Source organism: Tamandua tetradactyla, chromosome 8 (assembly GCF_023851605.1).
Source record: "Tamandua tetradactyla isolate mTamTet1 chromosome 8, mTamTet1.pri, whole genome shotgun sequence".
NCBI lineage: Eukaryota > Metazoa > Chordata > Mammalia > Pilosa > Myrmecophagidae > Tamandua > Tamandua tetradactyla.
In genome coordinates, this window is record NC_135334.1 from 87,281,134 (window position 1) to 87,305,650 (window position 24,517).

General features: G+C 46.7%; 1 protein-coding gene across 6 annotated transcripts in view; it reads left to right on the forward strand.

Moving 5' to 3' along the window:
• MICAL2 (microtubule associated monooxygenase, calponin and LIM domain containing 2) overlaps positions 1-24,517 on the forward strand; it is a 275,324-nt gene that overhangs the window by 133,364 nt on the left and 117,443 nt on the right. The window contains exons 22-27 of one of the 6 annotated variants that reach the window (XM_077114012.1): positions 958-1,065; positions 2,088-2,274; positions 3,562-3,650; positions 4,871-4,973; positions 7,591-7,648; positions 8,683-8,902. In XM_077114012.1, the coding sequence (XP_076970127.1) occupies positions 958-1,065; positions 2,088-2,274; positions 3,562-3,650; positions 4,871-4,973; positions 7,591-7,631 (528 nt within the window). In that variant the 3' untranslated portion in view covers positions 7,632-7,648; positions 8,683-8,902. Of the gene's footprint in view, positions 1-957; positions 1,066-2,087; positions 2,275-3,561; positions 3,651-4,870; positions 4,974-7,590; positions 8,903-22,096; positions 22,281-24,517 lie in introns of those variants that run through there. The other 5 variants (XM_077114007.1, XM_077114008.1, XM_077114010.1 and 2 more) reach the window with 5 other exon arrangements.

A 24,517-nucleotide genomic window follows, 5' to 3' on the forward strand; every position in this document is an offset into this window, starting at 1 on the left:
CTGTGGCCCTGGACTGGAGGGGCACAGGTTAGAAACCAGCATCACTCCTTAGGGACTTGGAATGCAGAGCATGTGGGATCATGATGAATTCAGAGGAGAAAGGGAGAGGGGACTCAAGTTAATCTGCTCCAGCCCCTGCCACGTGCCAGGAATTTCGACACTTGTTATCTCAACTTAGTCCTTACCCCAAATCCGTGAAACAGACACTGTTACCCCATTTTACTAAAAGAAGAAACTAATATCAAAAGCAAAGTGCTTTGTGCAAGGCTGCAAAGTGGCACATGGTAGCCCTGGCTTTGAAATCTTTCTCCAGGTCTTAGCTTAGCCACACTGGTCACTCCGAAGCACTGCCCTTTGAGGAGGACGGGCTCTGTGGAGGGCAGCTGTGAATATGGCTTCGCGTCTGTGAACTCTTGGTTCCTTATTTCATCATCTCCTTTGCTCAGCTTCTCTGCCTCAGGTTTTGGGGGACTGCAGTAGCACAGTGTACAATATAGGCCTTTTTCGTAGTTAATAGATCTGAGTAGCATGAGTCATCCCAACCCCTGAAGAGAGAGGCCAGGTGATGGCTGGGCTCAGCAGACCTGAATATAGCCCTGAATCTTGCATTTATTTGCTAAGTGACCTTAGTGAGACCTCTTCCTCTGTCAGGGGTTCATCACCCCGTCTGTAAAATGAGAGGCTCATTCAATCCTGAAAGACCTTGCATACCCAATGGATGGAGTTTTTCAAGTTCTCTTGTTCACCCAGGGCCACATTTTCCCATGACTTTCCTTTTCTCCATCTCAAGAATGCCTGTGGCCCACTCCTGGCAGGTTTTGCTTTTCCTGGGACTTTGGGTGCTGTTTGCATGTGGTTGTGGAGCCCTCTCCCACAGCCAGCCTGTTGCGTTCTCCTTCTTGGTGCTAATTGGCCTCTCCCTTTGTCTCTGTCTCCTCTGCCTCTGCTCTTGGGTAGCTGACGGTAGGGAAAGTATCCAGCGGAATAGGGGCTGCAGCTGAAGTTCTGGTCAATCTGTACATGAATGATCACAGACCTAAGAACCAGGCCTCCTCTCCAGACCTGGTAAGGATGTGTGCCCTTCAGCCTTTACCCCAAACACTGGCTTCAGTCTCCCAGGGAGAATGTGTGGGGATGCAGAGAAGATGCTCCAGCCCTCAAAAGCTCCCCTTTTCATGAGACAAGAGGGGGCTGAGAATGGGCTAGGTAAGAGCAGAGGTTAGAGGAAGGCTAAGTTTCCCAGAAGACAAAGTTCATTCGGGTTCCTTGGGTTTAGAACTATGTGGGCTATTTCACAAAACAGAGGATCTTCCCTGTTGCTTGGGGCTCTTCAGAAGTGCTTAGTCAGAAGGCCCGGGTGAGGCCATTGTGTAATTGGATGTTCTTTACCTTCAGGATTGGGAATTAAATAATGGAATGAGCAAGCATACCTTTTCTTTGAATTCTTTCCTCTACCCTAGGCCACTTACCCAATCCTCAGTGACTTGAGTTGACAATTCTTTTAGTTTCCTTTTGGCATCATCCCCTGTAATCACCCTGCCCTGACCCTTGCCTACCCCAGTTGCATTTGGCAGACTGACAGTTTAGGTGGGCTGTAAGCCACAACCTCGTCCTCTGCTGCAGCTCCCTTGAGCAATTTTGTTCCTTGTCTAAGTTTTTGCAGGGAGACAAGGCTATGCAAAACATTCTCTGTCGGTTTCAGAACTTTACTCTGGACCCAGACACCACTTAGCCAGTGGGATAGATTCCCAGAGAGAACATCACTGGGCAGGCATGTTTGTGAATGGTGCCCCACTTAATTAACCCAGGAGCATCACTCTCAACCCAAAACCAGAGCAACTCTCCTATACGGAGAGCTGGCCCCAGCTCGCCTTGTTGTCGGCCTGCCTGTCTGGGAGTAAAATTAACTGCCACCCTGCAGGGGTGGGGCCAGTGTTGGGCACACATCGTCTGTGCCACACTGTCTATGAGCAGCAAACAGGGCCCACTATATCCGCCTGATTCATTTTGGAATTTCTGTAAGTCTAGGTCAAGAATTGAAGAAGAGGGTATAGGCCCTAACACCCTCCTCTAATATGCCCCCTCAGGAGTCTGTGAGAAGGGTGTTCCCCCTGAACCTGGGGGGCAGCGACACCTGCTACTTCTGTAAGAAGCGTGTGTATGTGATGGAGCGGCTTAGCGCCGAGGGCCACTTCTTCCATCGCGAGTGTTTCCGCTGCACAGTCTGCACCACCACCCTGCGCCTGGCCGCCTACGCCTTCGACTGCGACGAAGGTGACTCCAAGGGCCAGAGACAGCGCTGGCCTCAGCTTTGGACCTGGCCCTGGTCTGGGTTCCTGTTCCTGTGGAGGCTCTCAGGCTCCTAATACTTCCCAGAGAGTGTGATGATGGGAGAAAAAAATGATTAGCGGAACTTGGAGCTGCTGCTAGAGAAAGAGACCACCTGTGGTGGGTGGGAGTCCTGAGGGGAAGGGGAAGGAGACACTGTCATCATCTAGGGTAGCCCAGGCACCTGTGAGCACCTGCTATGTGCTGTGGGCATTTTATACAATTTCTTATTTAGCCTCACAACCTTCCATTGCCCCTGTGTGGCCGAGAAAATCAAACCTGATAACCTGTGAGGTGTGCTCAGCGCCATGAGCTAGCCTTTAATAAGGGCTTAATAATAGGCTTATCATCATCATCATCATTATTTATAAAGTGTGCCTTATAAAATTAGCCATAATGCTATCATCTTCAGTAGTAGCCTACTGAGATCATGGGTGAAAGAATGGTGCTCTTTGGAATGAGTGATTATTTTCTAATTTTCAACACCTAATATTTGCATGGTCAAATGTAATGAGAGGAGGTATATAGCCCAGTGGTTACAATCCTGTACCCTCAAATTAAGCTGCCTGGGTTTAAGTTCAGACTGTACCCTTAACTCACCATATGATCTTGGGCAAGCTGTTTAACCACTTGGTGCCTCAATTTCCTCATCTATAAAGTGGAGGTAACAATAGTACTTGGTCATGAGGTTGTTGTTAGGAACAGTGCTATTTCTACATTATTATCATTGTCACCATAACTGTGATTGATATTGTAACAGAGAGTGAGGAAGGCTTCTCTGGTGGTGCCCAGTGGTTCTATTGGTAGCCAGTTCCACAGTGTGTGCCCTGCCTGGGCCTTTTCTGCTACCATCTGTTCCCAGTTGTCCCCACCCCAGGGATCCCAGAAAGGAAGAGGAGCTAGGAGTGGCATCGATGTGCAGAGCTGCCCACTTGACAACTGGTCTCATGGAGACACTTAGCCTCCACTGGGTTTGGGGATGACCTGAAGATTTCAGCAGCACCCCCAGGAGGCCCTTGTTGCTGGAGCCTGCCTCTGAGGCTACCTCATTTCAGCACTGCTTCTTTAAGGCAGGTGACAGAAACTGCTTCCAAATTTTGAGACTCTCCTGGGCTCATTTCCATCATTGGTATTTTTAGAACTAGACAGTGGCAGGCATTTGGATTATGTCTCCTGTGGCTTGGGATTACAGGATAAAAACTTGTGCATGTGTGTGCGTTTCTTTCTTTACAGGCAGATTTTACTGCAAGTCTCATTTCACTCACTGCAAAAACAATATTAAGCAACGTAAGAGACGGGCAGAACTGAAGCAACCAAGAGAGGTATGTCTTATCTCAAAGGTGCTGGTGAAACAAGGAAAATTCCTTGAAAGGGGAAGGTTTTGAGGATTTTTCAAATTAGGCCAGTTTTTCTGACCCTGGAAGAATTGAGACACAGGTAAAGAGAGAGCCTTTACTTCTTGGTGTAGATAGTTCCTTTGGATCAGTGAGTTCAGCCAGCGTGTGGGGTTTGTCCCATTCCAGATGCCAGCATCTTGGTGCATGGCTGTGCTTGGCTTCTGGTGAGGAGCCAAGAAGAACTTTCCCACCAGGTGCTCAGCCACACAAAAGTTACATGGCACCTCCATGGCTGGGGTCCATCTGATCGCAGGGCACTGCTTACAGGGATGTCTGCTTTGGGGCAGACCTTCCGCAGTTTCCAAGTCTTTTCTCCAAACTTTTGGATGTCAGCAAAGTGACCAGCCCACAGAATTTATAGGCAGCTTTGTGGTAGCCCTCCTCCCCCACCACCACCCCTCATACCCTTCTCTGCTACTTGCTTGATCACCCACCACTGGCCAAGGCCCACAACTTAAAATTTTTTCCCAATTATGCAAATAATATAGGCTCAATGTAAAAATGTTGGGGGGGTATATAAATGAAATATATACAAGAAGAAAGCTTAGTCACCCATAATTGCTCTACTATAATTAGCTTTTATAACATTTCCTTCCAGACTTTTTCCTGTGTGAATATATTTCAGCCTAATTGGAATCCACCTATATGTACATTTTTGTATCCTTCTTTGTTCACAACAGTTTATTAGAAGCATATTAAAATTCCTTTAGCGCCTAATTTCTAATGCTCATAGAAGATTCTAATTTATGGCTGGTTGCTTATTTAACTAGTTTAATATTGTTAGATCTTTATGTAATATCTTTACCTTATAAATTTTTTTTTGCAGTGAACATCTTTACCTTCGTAGCTTTATCCATATTTCAATTATTTACCTAGGAGACATTTTTAGAAGTGGGGTTGGTAGGTCAAGTGACATGTATATTTTGAAGGCTCTTCAACACTGTGATCAATTTGCCCACCAGGACGCTGGACTCATGTTCAGTGCCCCCTTCAGCAGCAGATGGGGGACTAAATTTGTTTTGGGGGCTAATTGCTGCATGCAGGGTCTGGAAAGTTCAATTTTTGTTGGCTCTGTTTAGGTCTGTTTTGATGGCCTTCTGTGAGAGTCATGGGCTATAACGCCCTCATTTCGATCTCTTCCTCAGGAGGACGAGAGGTGGAAAGAGCAGGATGCCCCTCCGCGGGACCCGCCTACCGAAAGCTCTTGTGCAGCTGCAGCCATTGGCACGCCCGAAGGCAGCCCCCCAGGTATCACCACTTCCTTCCTTAGGAAGGCGCTAAGCTGGCCTCTCAGGGTGCCGAGGGACCTGCTTGACATTCCCTGGAGGCTGCGTCATTGGATGCAGGGGCTCCTGCACAACGCCCGCCTCCATTTCAGGGACAATGCTTACAACTACTGCTACACGTACGAGCTCCTGAGCCTCGGGCTGCCGCTCCTCTGGGCCTTCTCAGAGGTTCTGGCATCCATGTACCGGGAGTCCGAGACTTCCCTTGACAGCATCCGCAACTGGATGCTCAGGTGCTTCCCAGTCAAGCTCCGCTGAAGCCCCTGGCCTGCCCACAATGCCGTAACATTTCCAGAGCTTAGATGGCAATGTGTTTATAGTTTGCTAAGGCCCTGGCAGGGACTCCAGGCCTTCTTTAACCAATTAACTCAAAGCCAAAGAGTATCACATTAGCCACCTCTGCCTGGCCTCATCAGGGTGAACATCTGCTCACGGTGCTGGGACCAGGGATGACATGAAGGATGTTTTTATAGCTTTGTACTTTTTTTGATACTGAAATCGAGCCATATTTCTGGGTTTACATTTCAATTTTTAACTATTAATAAGCCAAGGGAAAACAATTTTTTCTGTGTCAGTTTTTCTAAACACGGGTTTGAAGTTTATGACTGGTATTACAAACCCCTTCAGCATTGCAGTGAGTTGTAATAACTACTGCCTGCATAGTTAACAATTTGGGATTTTATATAAACAGAAGTGAATGTGCCATCTCCTGACCTGTGCCTTTAAATTTATGTAGTCAGATGCCACTTGTCAACAGGGTAATTTTAACAACATGAAAACATAACTCTTTTCTTAAGAGTAGAAGGGAAGAATGGAAGTAAACCTACCTTCATGGGAGCGTAGAGTTGGCTGTAATCTGTCTTCCCAGAGGGAGAAGGACTGTTTTAGACCCTTGGCTTGATATAAAATACTAGCTTTACCCCCATAGCGAATCCCAGCCAAATGTCATAGAACCACAAGATTTGCATCAGATTGCTACACACATACCCTTCCCCTTCCCACTAAGGACTGCTGCAGGGGAAGCTCATGGATGCTTGGCCACTAGAAGCCCCATCAAGTTAATGCAGTGCTGAAGAGGAACTATTTCAGCTGGTAGCATTTTAACCCCTGGGGCTCCCATCAGGTCCCCAGCCCTGGCTGCTGGCTGAGCCAAGGCCTCGCGGGGTCTGCCTTCTCACTCGTATCCCTTGTGATCAAGGACATTTGTCAACAGTTTGGGGTGTTGCTGGGAAGCATGGCCTGTCCAGTGAGCCTCTCCTGAGACATCCTGGCTGCTCAGCCACTCGGCTGCCGTGAATATTTAGTCAAAACAGTCAGAAACCATTTTCATAACTGTCCTAGGAAAGGACTGTGTCTGACCTCCAGGGAGAAGCTTCACTGTGTCTTGACTGGGAGGGGAGGTTGGGAGTTGAAGCTGCTTATTGACTGCCCTATTAAGGGCAAATATGGGCATTGGGTCTACCTGTATTTTTCCCTCCGGGTATCTGGAAGAGTCCTGGGCTCTCCTCATGCCACTCTGCCTGAACATGCTTAATGGCAAGGTTTGGTTGAATAATCAAGAGACTGATAGAGAAAGGCCTTCTACTGTGCTCGGTAAATCCACAGTTGCTGGGCCTGAGATAGTTCTATGCAGCTGTCATCACTAGAATTTTTCTCTAGATCATGGAAGTATAGAGCCTGGTGTGGGGCAGAGCTCTGGGGAGCTTTGAGGTGGTGAGTTTTATAGAAGGCGAGGGCATTTCTACCAACACTTTCCTAAAGTCCTCAGGGCATGACTGTGTGTCAAATCATGGGAACCGGTGCCTCTGGCCTAGTTGAAACCATTCTCAGGCCGATGACGTGCATTGCATTTTTGCCCGATTTTTGCTGGAATTTTGATTTTCAGCATAGTGGGAGGAGTCCTTGAGTCATCTTATGTTTCATTATAGAAAGTACATTCTTTAGGTCCTGTTATTAACTCATGCACAACTTGTCATGGTTATTGTTATGATCATCAGCTCAGGGTGGGCTGAGATGCTTTGTCTAATGCTTCATGAAGCCAGAGTTAGTATAACTAATAATGTCACTTATGGCCAGGAGGAGATTGGTTTCAGTTACTTGAGTGAAATGGGGTGTGCCTGTTAGAAGCCTGAAATGTTTGTAAACTGTGAGACTTTGAACCTTCCTGGTGGCAGCACCAAAACACATGGGTGGAAGGGTGGGGAAAGTGGGTGAGCCCCTTCAAGCCTCCACAACATATTCAAGGGTGTACATGAGGCACTTGAGTAAAATTGAAGCAGAGGGATATTGGGGGCAGGAAGTTCTGAGAGCATTTGAGCTCTGAGCAGAGAATATGGACTGCTGTCCTATGCAAACTACATTCATCCACTCTTGTAAATAAGTAGCTGGTCACTACCAGAAAGGTTCATCTCTCTTAAGCAAACTGTAACTCGTTAGGAGAAGATTCCCTTTTTTTTAATGGTTGCCTTATTTTCATCATCCGTGTCTTCCATGTTGTCAGTCATTTTTCTTTTTTCTCCCAAACTAAGTTCTCTTTTCTGCCTTTCTCTCTCTTTCCAACCTTACACTGCGGCCGTCAGTCCATTTCAGCCTTCCAGTGCTACACCCACTTCTTGGCTGACACACTTCTGCTCTAAGGTGACTGGTTTTCTTGACAATTTTCCGAGAGTGTCACTAACCCCTGACTCGCTTTCTGCACCCCGTCCTCCCCTCTGGTGGCACCGGTCGTGCTAACTGTGAGTGTCTTGCACACTTATGAACTTGTTCAGTGGCATGGTTGTTAAAACACGGGGTGGTGTTGGGCTTGAAAGCCATTTCCAATTCCATCTCCCTTCCAGCAGGCTCCCCCAAGTGCATGCCCTGCCTGTCCCTCATACCTCAAGCCAGCCTGCCTGCATGCTTTCCAGTTGCATCTACCAAGCTACTTACCTTCTTGGGAAGTCACTGTGTCTGATTGGAGACAGTTCTATAGAGAGGCCTCTGTCACCTTTGAAATATATGCTTTTGTCTAGAGACCTGTGAAAAAGCACATTCATGCCAAAGTCTTCTTAAATTGAGTTCTAATACAAAGATTATTAATGTCATTGAGCAAAACCATAGGTGACTCTTTTTGAGGGGATTTTAAAAAAAAAAAAAGCACACTGCCAGGCTTTATCACCAGCTTGACCCATGCTCTTTAGACTGAACATGTACTTCCAATTATTCTAGCGAATCCTTTCTTTGCCCTAGGTTACACTATAGATCCAATGGTTTTGGTGTGCCTCTTCTCATCTCCCTTGGCTCATAAAGCCCCAGATGATGTGGCCGCATCAACTAGAGCACACCTTATCACAAGTGAAGGATGTGTGAGATATGAGTCAGTACAGCCCCACGCCTGGACTGTTCAATTTAAATACTCCTGGGCACTACTCAAAACATTTTCCTGCTGACTCCTTTATCTGGAGCAACAGAACAATCAAAAGAGCTTTTCAAGAGAAACAACACACTGAGTAGGTAGAGCTGTCATAGGCCAGGCCTCTCCCATCCCAGGCTGCAGTTGTTGTCTGTCCTGCATGTGGCTCAGGCCATCCTGACCCTCTTGGCCTGTCACACAGCCCTGCATGCTGCATCTTTTGCTGCATTGATTCAGAGCTACGCCAGTAAGAAGTCGTTGCTCTTGTCTTTTGTTGCAGAGCATCTCTCCCTTTATAGAATGTCAACCAAAGAATGTCCTCCTCCCCCTCAGCCTCCTCTTTAGCTAGCCTCCCCATCTCAAAGCAACATATGTTTGTGACCCTTAATGATCATTTACAGTGCCACACAGTACCCTGTATTTTGCACACAGCAAACAATGTTTAGCTTTATTTATGGTATTTGATGCTGTAAATGGAAATAAACATGATTCTTTATAAAGCTCATTGTTTCCTCTCTTCTTTACCGTGGACGCTTCTAAAAGCTCGAACACAGGGATTGGTTTAGGGTCAGTCTTCCCTAAACTGCTGGTGGGACTTGCACTTGTGGTAACCTGGGACTCTCTGGGGCTATGCTGGTACACTTTGAAAGGAAATATTACCCAGGGGTAATATTTGAAAATGCCACCAGTGGTCCTGGGCCAGCCTTTGGGATCTCTTTCTTGAAATCTCATTGAACTTTTCTGCTCTGGATGCTGGCCGTAGCTAGGTGAGGATCACTGTCCCCTCAGCTATTAGGAATGGACTGTAGACAGCTGCTTGCACCTATTTGCCCCATATATCTCAGCTATGGGTCTATAGGAGAACTTTACCTATTAACCTCACACTAATTTAGCCTTCTGTGTAGCAAAAGTTACTCTTGAAAATTTTATGCTGTAGGGCCATCTGAATGATGGGTGAAATGTAAGGAGGTGGGACTGGACATTTGTTTGTTTCAAGATATCCGTGAACTTGGCGCATCTGTTCTTTTTTTTTTGGCGCATCTGTTCTTATGGATGGAGAGCCACTGTAGATCCTAAGAGATTTCCCCTCCCCCTGCCAAAGGCTCAGGTTTCAGTGTCTTATACTGTGAGCCTCACCCACAGGAACATTCTAAATTCAGCACCAGAGCAGCCTGCAGCCCAACTGCACACCACGTTCACTTGGCTACTCAGTGCTGCGCCAAAGAAGTCTGCCATTTCCTGCACAGGTCTCACCCTTCCTGGGTGAGCTGCCTGCCGTTGCCAGGCATTTCTGATATGGGTATGGAAAGTCACCTGTGAGCCTCCTGAGGGCACTTGCACCATCAAAGGGGTATTTCTGGGGCCCTGGGCTCTGAGCCCAGCTGCTGACACCTGGATCTGCCTCCAAAGCTACCTCAAGCCATGGTTGGGGGTCCTATACTCTTAACAGCAAGATCTTCTTTCCCTTTCCAGCGAAGAACAATATTAGGGACTGGAAGCCAGGACCTGGATTGGGCAAATAGCTCACTCCTTTATTCCTTTATTTATTCACCAAATATTTGTAGAGTGCCTACCGTGTCCTGAGCTTTATTCTAGGTCCTAGGATATAGAGTGAACCAGACGAAGTCCCTGCCCCTCCCTGCATGTTATACAGCATCTATTTCAGTGTTGCTGTACTAGACTTGATTTTGTATTTATTCATTTGTGCATACAGTCATACATTTATCCAACTAATATTTACTGAGTGTCTACTATGTACTAGGAATACAGAAAGGGAAAAAAATAGACAAATGTCCCTGCTTCCATGGAGCCTTGGTTTAGATGTTTTAATTTGATGTTGGATTTAAGGAACATTTTCCAAAGTGTGGCACTGGAGCACCCAAGAGGTGCTTTGTGAATGAAGAGTTCAGAATGTTTGAGAAATGTTTTACACTAATCTTGCCAGTGCCTCCCAAACCTCAGAGATTCTCAAGAGCCTTAAAATGTTAAAATTTCTGAGGAGTCCTCTAGTAAAGAAGCTTAATTAACTTTGTTCACCATACATTTTTGAAATGTTTTCTTTTTTTTTCTTGCATATTACATGCTACATAAATGGTGTTTGGTCTAATATTCTTTAGACTAGAAATACTGGATTAAATACTAAAAATAAAAAATGTAAAATAAGAATTAATTGTTAGATCATGGGGTGATTAAAGCTTTTTTCTTTTTTTGGCATGGGCAGGTTCTGGAAATCAAACCTGGCAGGCATGGCAGGCAGAAATTCTGCCACTGAGCCACCATTGCACCACCATGATTAAAGCTTTTAACAGATAGAAATTACGTAGGGAACACCTGACACCATCTGGCTATATGCATTTTTAAAATGTATATATAATAATTTAAATAAAAATAGGCAGACTGGGGTAAAATCTGCATTAAATATGATAAAGAAGCTCTTGATATGATTTTTAAACATTTTTTATTATGACATATAACATGTATATGAAACAATAAATTTCAAAGTACACTTTAACAGTTAGTTATAAACAGATTTCAGAGTTTGGTATGGGTTACAGTTCCACAATTTCAGGTTTTTCCTTCTAGCTGCTCCAAGATACAGAAGACTAAAAAGAAATATCAATATAATGATTCAGCAGTCATACTCATTTGTTGAATCCTAACTTCTCTGTGATAACTCCACTTCCTTTGATCCTTCTCCCAGTCTTTAGGAATATTTGGATTATGCCCATTCTAACTTTTTTCATGTTAAAAAGGAGTGTTGACAGTATGGGATGAAGTATGAAACTAGTTGACATTCTTGGGGAGGCTGGCCCTTCTGGGTTCAGGATTTGTCTGGCCTAGGAACATCCGAAGATTTTAGGTTTCTGAAAACTAAACATAGTGCATGCAACTTTTGTAGGATCTCAGACAGAGCCCTGGGTGTTCTTTAGGATTAATAGGAATGATGTTGATTGGGATTTGGCAAACCATGGCAATTAGCAATATCTAGCTGAAGCTTGCATAAGAGTAGCCTTCAGAATAGCCTCTTGACTCTATTTGAGCTCTCTTAGCCACTAATAAACTTATTTTGTTACATTTCTTTTCCTCCTTTTGGTCAGGCAGGCATTGTCGATCCCACAGTGCCAGGGCCAGGCTCGTCCCTGGGAGTCATGTCCTGCATTGCCAGGGAGAGTTTCAACCCTGGATATCATGGCCCATGTAGGGAGGACAGTAATGATTTTACTTGCTGAGTTGGACTTAGAGAAGCCACATCTGGGCAACAAAAAAGGTTCTCTGGAAGTAACTCTTAGACATAAAGAGATAGGTTTAGCTTCTCCACTACAGAAGTAAGTTTCATGAATTGCTATGATATTTTAAAAGTTCATTTAGATGAGGTGTTCCCAGGCACCTGGCACAATGTAGGTAGGTAGATAACCTTTGTTGATTAAAGATCCAATGAATGATAAATGGGCAAAATTTATCAACTTTCAAACTAAGCAGTAAAAAACAAATAAGCATTTGCAAAAATGTTCTTACTTGGCTTTCAAAGGAATGTGAATTAATTTTGTACTAACTACTGAATTAATAAAGAAAAAAACTAGATTATAAGAAACATTTAAACTCAATCATTAATACTGAGTAAAATGTAAATTGGAAGCATGGTTTTTGGAAAGCAGTATGGGAGCAATTATTAAAAATCCATGAAAGGGCTCTGACTTCTTGGCCCAGTAATCCTACTCCAGGGAATTTATTCTGAGGAAATAATCCAGAAGAAGAAATAAATCTCTGTGCAACTGAATATTAAGTAGAGTAAGTGGGTCAACCAGAGTGAGTGGGCTAGTTTCCTTAATTTGTGTGAACACCTTCACTTTTACAGCTTTTAAAAAAGTTCCTTAAATAAGTAAAAAAAGTTACTGCTTTAGAAAAACCCAGAGCCAGCTGTTATCTATCTAGCATTTTCTCTGGACAGGCACTGGACCAAGCACTTTATATACGGAGCTTCATGACCTCCTCATGGCAACCCTGATAGGTCCTTATATTACACAAGTTCACTTGCACTAAAGAGGCTAGTCTAAAGCAGCAGCTTCCCCTATAAAGCAGATACTCACAGGGGGTCCTGCCGAGGAGTCAGATCCCCGCTTTACAGGGAACCTCAATATGTGGTGAGGTCCCTGGATATGGGTGCAGTGCAGAGCCCTGGTTTTGGCTCCCAGCACTTTGTACTGACTGGGTGGCCTTGGGCAAGTCCCTCCTGTGAACCTGCCCACAATGCCTCTGGGATAGGATTTGTGAAGATGGAATCCGTTAATGTGTCCAACTCAACACCTGGCACAAATGGCAGCACATGGTAGTAATACCTCTTTTGCTAAGTTCTAGATAGTACTTTCCTGATTTTGTGCAGTAGGAAGTGCCCTGGTGGAGACTTTCCAGACCTGCTGGGGCTCAGAGTGCCTGGCAGGACATATTCAGGTTGAGGGGTGAGCACACACTGGCTGACACCACATCTGTTCCTCTAATTTTCCAATTCCCCAACCCTCGTGCCAGCAGCTACTTGTCACCTCTCGTCAGAGCCCCAGTCCTCTGCTCTGGAACCCCCTTCCCTCTGGCCACCCATTAGCCAGGCTTTTGTTTTATTTTAGTGAGTGTCCGAGTCTCAGCAAAGAGGGAGCCTAGACTCTGGGCCTGTTTCTAGCTGCCCACTTGACATCTCCACTTGGAAACGGACCCTTCAAACTTTGGTGTCCAGCTCTAACTCCTGAGCTTCTCCCTGGAACAGACTCCCTCCGTGGCCTGCCCTGTTACTGGAAATAGCGAGCCCCTCTTCTTGTTGCTCAGCCCAAAAGCCTGGGAGTCTTTCTTTTTTTTACTTTTTAAAAAATGTTTTTATTTTAGAATAATTTTACATTTACAGAAAAGTTATGGAAACCAGGAAATTGACGTTGATACTCACTATTAACTAATCTACACCCCAAATTCAAGTTTCACCAGTTTTCCCATCAATGTCTTTTTTTTTTTTTCTGGTTCAGGACCCAGTCCAGAATCTCATATGGCATGTAGTTTTCATGTGCCCTTAGTCTCCTTCAATCCATGACATTTCCTTCATCTTTCTTTGCTTTTCATGACCTTGATACTTTTGAAGAGTAGTGATCAGTTTTTTAAATTTTTATAGAATCTCCCTCAATTTGGTTTTTTTTTAAATAATATTTTTATTTTTTTTAAACACAAAAAAACACCAAACAAATGCAAACATTCATAATTTTTTATCATTTCGTTCTACATATATAATCAGTAATTCACAATATCATCACATAGTTGCATATTCATCATCATGATCATTTCTTGGAACATTTACATCTATTCAGAAAAAGAAATAAAAAGAAAACAGAAAAAAATTCATACATACCGTACTCCCCACCCCTCCCCCGCACCGATCACCAGCATTTCACTCTAAATTTATTTTAACATTTGTTCCCTGGGAGTCATTCTTGACCATCCTTTCTCTTGGCCCCACATCCAGTCCATCCAGAATCTGCCTTTTCTCACCGCCTACGTTACCATCCTGCTCTCAGCCACCGTCACCTTCTCCTGGGTTATTGCAGTGACCTCCTATCAGGTTTCCCTGCTTCTCTTTTGCTCCCTTCACCCTATATTTAACACAATAGCAGAGTGATCCTTTTAGAACATAAATCATGTCACTCCTCTGTTCAAAACTCCATCAGCCCCCCAGATCCCTCAGAGTAAAAGTCAAAGGCTTACAATGGACTCAGTCTATGTATGGTCTAGCCTCTACTCTGACCCCTTCTCCTACCCTGTCCCTTCACCGATCCTGTCCTAGCCATGTTGGCCTCTTCAAATACCAGAATGCTTTGCCGTAGAGTCTTTGCGCTGGCTGTTCCCTCTCCAAGAAAGCCTTTCCCCCAGTATCCATATGGCTGAGCCTTCCTTCTGTTCGAGTCTTTGTTCCAATTCTTCCTCTCGCTGAGATCTACCCTGACCAACCTACTTAGTAGGATGCCCAATCTGCACCCCCAGCACTCCTGAGCCCCCTTACCCTACTAGATATTGTTCCACAGCATTTGTCTCCTTCAACTATATATGCAATTCACTTATTTATTATGTGTGATTATTATTTATTTATATCTTCTCCCTTGCTAGAACAAAAGCTCCAAGAGAGCAGGGATCTTTGTTTTTAGCACTCATCAAACCCAGCAGGTAGAACAGTGCTTGGCACATAATAAGCCCGCAGTATATTTCTAGAATAAACAAATGAATGGCAGACCCTGGCTTCTGGTATGGACCTCACATTGGGGATCATGCAGCAGTCTTGGGCTGGGGACAGTCATGCAGACGTGCATTTTGGGATTCAGGAGGGAAATGTGGAAGGGAAGTATGACATCATATGTCCTGTGATGTTTGCAGGGCCCTTTCATTGGCATGAGAAGGGAGTTTTGAGATTGCTTCCGTTTGGCCTTCTAGGGGTGTAATCTTCACACAGCATCTCTTGGCAGATCTCGGTCTGCACAGCTGGGGAGGGGAGGAGGTATTTCAGGTGTCTCCTCTCAGGTGAGGTGGGCACCCCAGAGCAGTTTCTGTTGGATCCCTTTGGGCCCTTGGATGTCCAGGCCAAGGCAGATGGAGCAAACTCATCCTCTCACTGCCTCATGACTCCAAGTACAGGACTGACTCAGGAACCCAGGCAGCAGGTATGAGCTAAAGGGTGGGGTGGGGAATCCCCTGCCACAACCCAGAGCTGAGGCTGCCATGGGGCCCCGTGCTATGGGGCGTGGGTTACTCAACTTGCCTTTGACCTCCTGAGTCTAGTCAGACCTGCAAGTGCTATGACTGAAAACCAAGAGAGAGGTTGCCCGCCCAGCCATGGGGCACCAGGAAAGGAGGGGTCACGTGACCACCCGTCAAAGAAGTTGACTTCTGCCTTTGGGAGGCCAAGAACTAGCCGCCTCTCCTCCCACTCCCAACCCACACCAGGCCCAGCCAGGCCAAGGCATGTCCCCTGGCTGTGGGCACTCTCACCCGGACCTAGGGCATTGTCTCCTGCTCCCATCTGCTGCTGAGGCAACACGAAGTGATTGTTTGCTCAGCACTTTGACCGCCACTGGGACCTTCCCAGGAGGAAAGGACATTGGACCCTGAGGCTACTTACCTTTGGGCTTCACTGGGTTCTTGTTGGTTCTCCTTCCCAGTTACTCACAGAGTTCTTCTCCCCACCCCACCACCCCTCCCCTCACCCTCTCATTCAGAGAAACTTGCATGTAGGTCTGACTACGCCCAAAGCTGGGGCCTCGGACCTGGCTGCACATTCCTATTGGTGGCAGGGAGAAGGGGGAAGGAAAGGGTCAGAGTCCAAGGACTAATACCCCAAACCTGCTGCTGTTAGCAAAAGAGAAATCCAGTTCCTTTGCTGCTTTGGGGCCCTCAGAGCTAGGGAAGAAACAGATCCCCACCCCCACGCCCCCTTCGGAATAGTCTCTGGTGGTCAGAAGGAGTCCTGCTCTGGGGGCTCATGTCAGGACGTGGCCCCACCTGTGGCTGACAGCTCCTGGATGGCATCTGACCCTGAGTCCAGCAGAAGGCTTTGCAGAAGGAGCTGGTCAGCTCTGCAGAGGGCCGTAGGGAAAGGAACCAAACTGAGCCACTCCCACACTTGTTGGAGAGACACAGGCTGTGTCCTCTTTCTGGTTTTCATTTGGTTTTACTTAGTTGTTCTCTGACCCAAGGCTGCTGCAGCAAAACCTGTCTGCCTCGTGTGCGTGCTGTGTATACCCTCATCGGCACATAGACAGATCCACTCGCTCAGCCTGGGGAAGCCTGGCAAGAGTGCAGCAGGGCGGAGAGGCCAGGCCCTGTGGTGGAGGGGACAAAGAGGCCCAGGCTAGCTGTCAATTTATTTGTTCCCCTAAGGTCCCTGAAAAGTAGGGTCCCCATAGAACACCTTCAGAGTCACTCTTAGAAGCCCTGAAGATGGTGGTGGCTCTGCTTTTGGGTACCTGTGCATCTTTTAACGGACCACACACTGCAAAGAACCTTGGCATGGACAGATACAAATCTCCCTTCGACAGCCATTTTGACATCCCCTGGGCCCTGACAGTGGGTGGAGAGACTCCCTGCTGCAAGCCCTTCCCAGGGGGCTTCCCCTTCTCCCTGGGGGCTAGTGTCCCCTCCCTCCTCACCATCCATCTTATGAGAGGGCGGGGACACTGCTTTCTGCTCAGCATCTCAAACATTTGCCTGTTTGCCCTCAGATACGTTCCCTGCCCTTCCCCTGTTCTGCTCTGTGCAAAGAGTTGTAACCCCTGACTGCATTTCCCAGGCACTCTGCAACGGGCTTCCTGTTAGTTTGACCATTGGGAAGCTCTGGTGGGATACTGGAGGGTGGGACAAAATAAAAGGCCAGGGTGTTCCTTCCATCTATGCATTTAGGTGGTGGCTGCATCTCCTCGGTGGTGCCAGCTCCTGCTGCAGAGCCGTGGTTCTCACTCCCACTGGGCAGCCCCCTCCATGGAACCGCTCCTACCGGGCCTCTGGTAACACTGGCCCTTCCCTCCATGCCTCTAGCTAGTGGCTTCCTGTTATTGTTTGTCTCTGGATTGTCTCACAGTCCCCCATTTGGCTTTTCAGCTCTTCGAATACCATTGTAATTAATTTCCTGTGTTAAATTACCTCTGTTGAACTCCATGACTTGGGCTCTATTTTCCTGAGTGGATCCTGATGTGCTTAGTTTCTCTACCATCTCTTCAATTTTTCTTTTACGCCAGAGAGAATAGTGGGCAAGACCATAGGAGCAGCTTTCCAAGCCCAGAGCTGAAACTGGCTCTGGCGGTTAGTTGCTGTGTGACCTTGGCCAAGTAAAATAACTTCTCCGAACCTCTATTTCGTTATCTTAAAATGGGCTTAGAAACAACACACTCAGGAGGATATGTTGCCTCGTCTCCTCGCTTGGAATGAGTAGAGGGTCTCCAGGCTTGGGTAGAAAGTCAGAGCAGTTTCCACCAGCAGAAACAGTACAAAGGCCCTCACCCCGACCCTGTGGCAGGGGCCTTGCCAGAAAAGGGCCTTGGGACTTGGCTGCTGCAGTGGTGTGTGAGGCCAGACGTTTCCCCAGACACTGCCTGCTCTGCGTCCCCCTGCATGTAAGTGGGCTGGACCTCAGCACTTCAGAGTTTCTGGAGCCCTGACTTCCACCAGGGAACAGGTGTCTTGCCCTGGTGCTGAAAGAAGACTGAGTGCTCAGCCCTGAGCAGACCTGCTTCCTAACAGAAGGATGCTGGTATGTTCCTTGCAGGTTTGGGCTGGTCTCCGAGGGATGAGGGGCCCTGGGGCCATGGGTCTGATGCCACCACAGCCTGGCTCAGCTCCACTTTCTACAGCCACCTCCTCCTGGCCAGGCCGTCTTCACCCCTCTTCTCCCCTCCCACCGTGCACACTCGGTTTTTAGGTCTCCCAGGTTATCCTAACAACTTCTCACTGGGCTTTCTCTCTTCTCCTTGTGGGTCCTCCAGTTCACCTTCCACTCTGCAACTATATGCATCTATGAGGCATATCTGAAATGCTGGTCCGCAGGGCTTAAAGCCCTTGAAAGGTCACTCTTGAGGTGAAAGCTACCCTTTAACTTGCAATGTAACGCCCTTCTTGGTTTGCTGTCACTTCGATCATGTCCCACTGATTTCTTTAATATACCTCCTTCCATCCAGCACATGGACTTGTTTTCTGTTTCCCACACAGATGGCCATGCTTTCCTACCTTGGTGCTTTGGCTCAGAGTTTCTTCCCCTGGAGTGCTACCTCTCCCTACTCTATTTTACCTCTCCATCTTCAATGGCCCAGTTAAAATGGCACCTTCAACCTAAAGTGTATAGTGCATAGAAGTCAGATCTCCCTGCTCCTCTTCACTTTCTCTACCTCTCTCTTAGATGTTTTGCCTTATAATGTAGATATTTTTTAAACATGCCTTATCTCCCCTGCAGAAAAGAAAGAGAAGGTGGAAGGCAGGGACTGTGGCTGATGCACCCCCAACTCTCCAGCACAGGCCTGGTTCAGAGGAGAGGCACAGGTAGCATCTGTTGAGTAAATGATTATTTGGACACACACTTCCCAGGTACACATACTCAGCTACAAGACAGGTATAGAATCCGCTCCCTACTACGATAATAACAGGCAACAAACCTCTTGAATCTCAGGGGCTGATAGCATCATTTTTCTTGCTCACTCATCTGGTGTTTGGCTGGGTCCTAGGGTGGGCTGGGCTGGGTTCCAGAGCTGCTCCATGTACCCTCTGTTGGGGACCTAGGCTGAAGGGGTAGCAGTCATCCAGGACAAGCCCTCCTCAGGGCAAACTGGCAGTGACGTGAGTGGAGAAGTCAAATCAGCGAGGGCACTTGAAGGCTCTGCTCCCTTACTTGCCGCTGGTCAAAGAAAATCTCACAGGTCAATCGGCAGGGAAGTCTCCCCGCCTACTGTAGGGGAAAGGACTGTCATGTCACCAGACAAAGCATGGCTCTGTGACAGGGAGGAGGTGAAGCACCAGGGACGTAGTCCAGTCAATTCTTCCAGAATGAAGGTCACACATGACATCTGTTTGTGGTTCTGTTGGGCTCACAGACACTGGTCCCCAACCTCTGATGAAGTATATGATGGTGTGCCCAGTGTCTTATCCTCTCTGTGCTTCAGTTTCCTCCACAGCAAAATGTAGGTAGTAATATGACTTTCCCCTGAAGGCTGGGTGAGATTTAATTTACTTCATACATGTAAAACACTTAATTCTCCCTATAGATTGTGCACTCAATAAAATCAAGTGCTTTTGTTATTATTATTATTATTCATAACCAAGCCTCCACTTATAACTCCTGCTCCTCAAATACCTCCCATTTCTAGTCACACCAAAATAGAAGTGTACAGGCGGGCCGCGGTGGCTCAGCGGGCAAGAGTGCTTGCCTGCCGTGCCGGAGGACACCCGGTTCGATTCCCGGCCCCAGCCCATGTAAAAAACAAACAAACAAACAAAATATAATAAAAAACAAGAAAATGTTTAAAAAATGTTTCCCTTCCTCCCTTCCATCCTTCCTTCCTTCTCTGTCTTTCCTTCCCTTCCTCCCTCTCTCTTAAAAAAAAAAAAAAAAAAAAAAAAAAAAAAAAATAGAAGTGTACACACATGTATACATAAGTATGCACAGACAGGAGGGCTACAAACTGCCAGCTCACTGGCTGAATCAGCCATAGATACATTTTGTTTGAACTGTACAATATTTTTAAAACTTGAGGCATTTCACACATGCATACACACAACTCATTTTGTGAAATAATTGGATCTGCCAATACTAAGCCCAGGTCTGAGAGGTAACAGTTGATTGGAGTTCTTTCTCTGGGGAGGGGAGGGGAGAGTGAGAGAGAAGAGTCACAGGTGACTCTAGGGTTTCTGGCTTGATAGGTGCTTGCCTGAGGATAATGGTATTGACTTAGATAAGAAATGCTGGAAAAGGGCGGAGTGTTTGGAGGGTGTTGAGTTCTGATTGGGGATATTAAGTTCAAGGTACCTGGGGGGCATCCCAGAGAGATTCTCGCAAAGCAGCTAGACGTGGCTCTAAAGCATCAGAGAGAAATGTGAGCCAGAGGTACCTTGTGAGTTATCTTTACAAATGATAAGTATAGTCAGGGAGTAGCTGACATTGCCTGGAGAGAATGCCTGGGTGTGAATACATGACAGGGCTCAGGGGGAGCCATGAAGGACCTAAGGGGTGGCTGGAAGACTGATGGCTGAGATGGGGCAGATAGAGAGGCAGGGGAAGGAAAGTGTCCCAAGGAGGAGCCAGGGGTCCTATGATCCCCTGCCGCAAGAGGGGCCCAAAGCCCTGTGAATTTGATTTCACAGCAAGGACCCCACTGGGGACTTTGTTGGGAGCATTTTGAGAAAGTAGTGGAGATACAGGCAGGATCATAGGGGATTAAGGAATGAGTAAGAGGTGAAGAAGTGAAGAAAGTGGAGGTACAAATTCTTTCAAGAAGATTGGCTAGGCAAAATGAAGAAGGGAGACTTGGTTGGGGCCAGGATGGGAATGGGATCAAAAAGCAGGAGAGGCTTTGCACACTTCAACACTGATGAGAAAGATCGAGTAGACAAAGAGGTTAAGGACACAGGAAGAAAAGGAGGTATTGACCCTTATGAGGGAGAGGGATGTACAAGGTGAGAGGAAGCCAAGTTCAGGTAAGGTCTTGGCCACTGTGGCAAAGCTGGGACTTGCGCTGCCTCTTTCGCTCCCTCATTCATTCATTCATTCATTCAACAGATATTTATTGAGGATCTACTCCTTACTGGGCACAATTCTAGCAACCAATGAAACATAAAAATCACTGCTTACACTCTAGTTATAGGAAACAGATAATAAAATAAATAAGAAAAATGAATAGCTTATTAGAAGGCAATATATGCTATGAATAAATATAAAGCAGGAAAGGGCAGCTCTGAGAGTGTGGGTGATGATTTTTCGTGGGATGATCAAGGTAAGCCTTGTTGAGAAGGTGACGTATAATCAAAGACTTGGAGGCAGTGAGCACGCAAACCCTGTTTGCAAGTGTCTGGGGAAAACATGTCCTAGGTAGAAACAAGAATTTGTACAAGGATCCTGAGATGGGAGCATACACAGATCTCTGGAAGAATCCCAAAGAGGCAATGGGAACCCACTGCGCAAGGGTGCAGTAAGAGGGAAAGCAGGGTGACCAGGTGGAAGGCTACCTCTATAATCCAGACAGGAGATGATGGTGGTTTGGAGCAGGGTGGTAGCAGAGAAGGTGGTAAGAGGTGACTGAATTCCTGAATTGTGTTGAAGATAGAGCCAACAGGAATTGCTGATAGCTTGGAGTGAGGTATGAAAGAATGAGAGAAGTCAAGGTTGACACGAAGATCTTTGACTTGGACAACTAGAAGGCAGTGGTTGCCATTCACTGAAGTGGATAGGTGAACAGATTTGGGGGTAAATGAAGAAGAGTTCAATCTGCACATGTTGACATATCTATGAGACATCCAAGTAGAGATGCAAAGTAAGCCATGGTTTATATAAGTCTAGGTTCAGGGAAAATGTCCAGATTGGAGCTAAAAACTTGGGAGTCATCAGTGTCCAGGGGGTATTCACAGCAGTGAAACTGGTTGAGATCATCAAAGGCGTGAGTGTAGACAGAGGAGAGGTTTTCAAAGTCTGAGCCCTGGAGCTCTCCAGTGTTTATCAGGGAGACAAGGCAGGACTAGCAAAAGGAGACAGCTAGAGAGGAGAAACCCAGGAGTCTGTGCTGTCCTAGAAGTCAAGAGAAGAGCTTTTTCTAGGAGGAGTCAGCTGGGAGTGATCAGCTGGGTCAACTGTTGCTGAAGCATCAATGTAAGATAAGAATTGAGAATTTACCCCTGGATTCAGCAACATGTTGGTCATTACAATTTTGACGACATAGTTCAGAGGCCCATAGGCCTGGGTTGGATCCTCTGACCATCTCAGGACCCACACCAGATTAAATAGGATGATGAGTGTGTTCATGCCCTGCCCACAAGGGTGTGCTCACAGTGCTGGGCATCTGGTGGGCTTTGGTCTTGGAGGGTCCAAGTAGACCCCAGGCATGCTCCCCACCCCCAGCATCCAGCCCAAACCTCAGGAGGAGCAGACGCCCAGCTGGGGCCATTCATTCCCACCATCTCTCTAGATCCTATTCTCCTCTCAGCAGATGAGCCAACCTCTCCCAAGAAGCCAAAGAGTGTCCCTGAGCCCGAGCCTGGTGACGTGGAGTATGAAGCCACCTCTCCCCTGCCCTCTGAGTGGACCTCAGTGAGGATCAGCCCTGGGGGGGACGCGCTTGGGCAGGACGTGCTGGCCGTGCGTGTCCTGGTCACCAGCGACAGCAGCAGGTATGTTCAGGCTGCTGGGGGTGAGGGGGACAATTCAGGATCTGGCCTTCTCTCCACTCACATGGAGTGACCGCTCTGTACAATATGGGATAATAGTAGTACTTGAGTCCTGGGGAATGATAAGAATCAAAGAATTAATATACGTAAAATGTGTAGAACAATGCCTAAGACGTTATAAGCACCATAAGGAAAGGGAAAGGCTCTGGCTCCATTGTCTTCTCCCCAGAAAGCCCGTGTCATGCTGGCTTCAGTGTGGAGTGCATAACAGGTGTTACCTGTCACAGGGAGAGGGTTCTGTGGGGCCCTCCCATTGTAAGAGGGTGATGCCTGGTGATAAGGAGGCTAGGATATAGGGAGACTAGGAAGGAACGTATGAAATGAAACTCCATCGCCTTCGGTCAGTATTTCTGGGTCTGTCAGAATGAAGACTCCAGATCTCCCCCTAGACATACTGAATTCATTCAAGAAGTCAATCAACAATAGGTATCAATTGTTTATTGTTTACCAGGCTCTGAGGATATAGCAGTCACCAAGAGAAGACAAAGCCCTTGATCTGTCACAGGGCTGTCAGTCAAATGGGGTAGACAGTCAATAAACAAATAGCTAAAAAGAAAAGTATCACACATGCGCCAGGTTGAAAAACAAGATAGGGCCATATTATAGAGAGTGACTGGTCAGCTAGTTAAGATTGGGTGGCCAGAAGAGGCCTCTGTATCAGTTGTCTATTCCCACTATAATCCTGAGTATCAAGCCACACCCAAAATTAGTGACTTAAAACAAACGCCAGGCATCGCACTCATGATTCTGCCGGCCAGCAGTTTAAGCTAGACCCAGCTGGGCAGTTCTTCTGGTCTCCGCTGGGCTCCCTGGATGTTTGGGTTAACTTCTGGAAGCTGGCAAGCTGATGTGGGCCGTTGGGCCACGTGTCTTTCATCAACAGGCAGCCCAGACTTGTTCATGTGCTCCTCAGAGAAAAAGTGGAATTAGGCATGGCCTCAAAGGCTCAGTACTGGCACGATGTTATTTCCATTGCTTTCTGTTGGCCAAAGCAAGTCACCGTCCATCCCGGATTCAGGGGATGGAGAAGCAGACTTGGCTCCATTATGGAAGGAGCCACAAAGTCACATTGCAAAGGAGTGTGGATATGGGGGAGGGAATGTTTGCAGGCAAACAGCCTCCTTGAGGAGGTGACATTTAAGCTGGGAAGTGAATGACAAGGGATCAAGGGAACCCAAGCAGGGCACAGCTAGTGCACCGACCCCAGACAGGGCTGTTCCTGATGTCCCTAAAATAATTGTGAGGACCAGTTAGGAGCCTGTGACTCAGATGGAGACGAGTGTCTTAGACAAGGGCAGGAGCAGTGGAGATGGATTTGCTGATGGATTGGATGTGAGGGGAGAGGGTAAGAGAGAATTCAACTCCCAGATTTTGACTCCAGGGGCTGAATGAATGGTATGATCATTTCTAGAGTTATCTTGAGTTAAGGAAGTCTTGGGGGAAGATTTCAGGGAAGATGCACATTTGCAAAGAAAATCAAGAGTTCTGTTTGGGACCTGCTGGGTTTGAGATGCCTATTAGATGTCCCTGTGCAGATGTCATGTAAGCAGTTGAGCATGTAAGTCCGAATTTTCTGGGATGCAGGGCTGAAGATGGTGATTTGAGAGCCAGAGGCATGGAGAGGCTATTAAAGCCAAGCTATTGATGAGTCTCTTGTGGAGTAAGAGCATCTTATAAATAAGGAAGAGCTGGGTTCCAGCATTCACCATTCAGTGGACAAACAGAAAGACTAGCAAGAAGGAGAGAGACTCATAGGGGCGGGTTGCAGAAAATAAGAGAAGGAGGATGTGTTGGAAGGAAGCAGTCAGAGACTGCTCAGGAGTTGAATCAGAGAAGAACAGAGGCAAGTGGCCTTTGGATTTTCCAACCAGAAGATGATTGTTAAACTTGACAAAGGTGGTCTCAACGGAATGATGGAGTAGAAGTCTAATTAAAGTGGGTATGGGAAAATTGTGAGGGGACAAATTAGAGACAGTAGTTATAAATGACTGGTTAATGACATCTTGGCCATTCAGACTCTGAAAATGGGACCTGGAAACATGCATCCTAACAAGCCCCACAGGTGATTCTGATGAACATGAGCTCATGAGAACCACTGCCTTGGAGAGCCCTGAGGAGTCACAAACGTGTAAAACCAGGACCCAGAGAGGGGAAGGCACTTGCCCAAGGTCACACAGCCT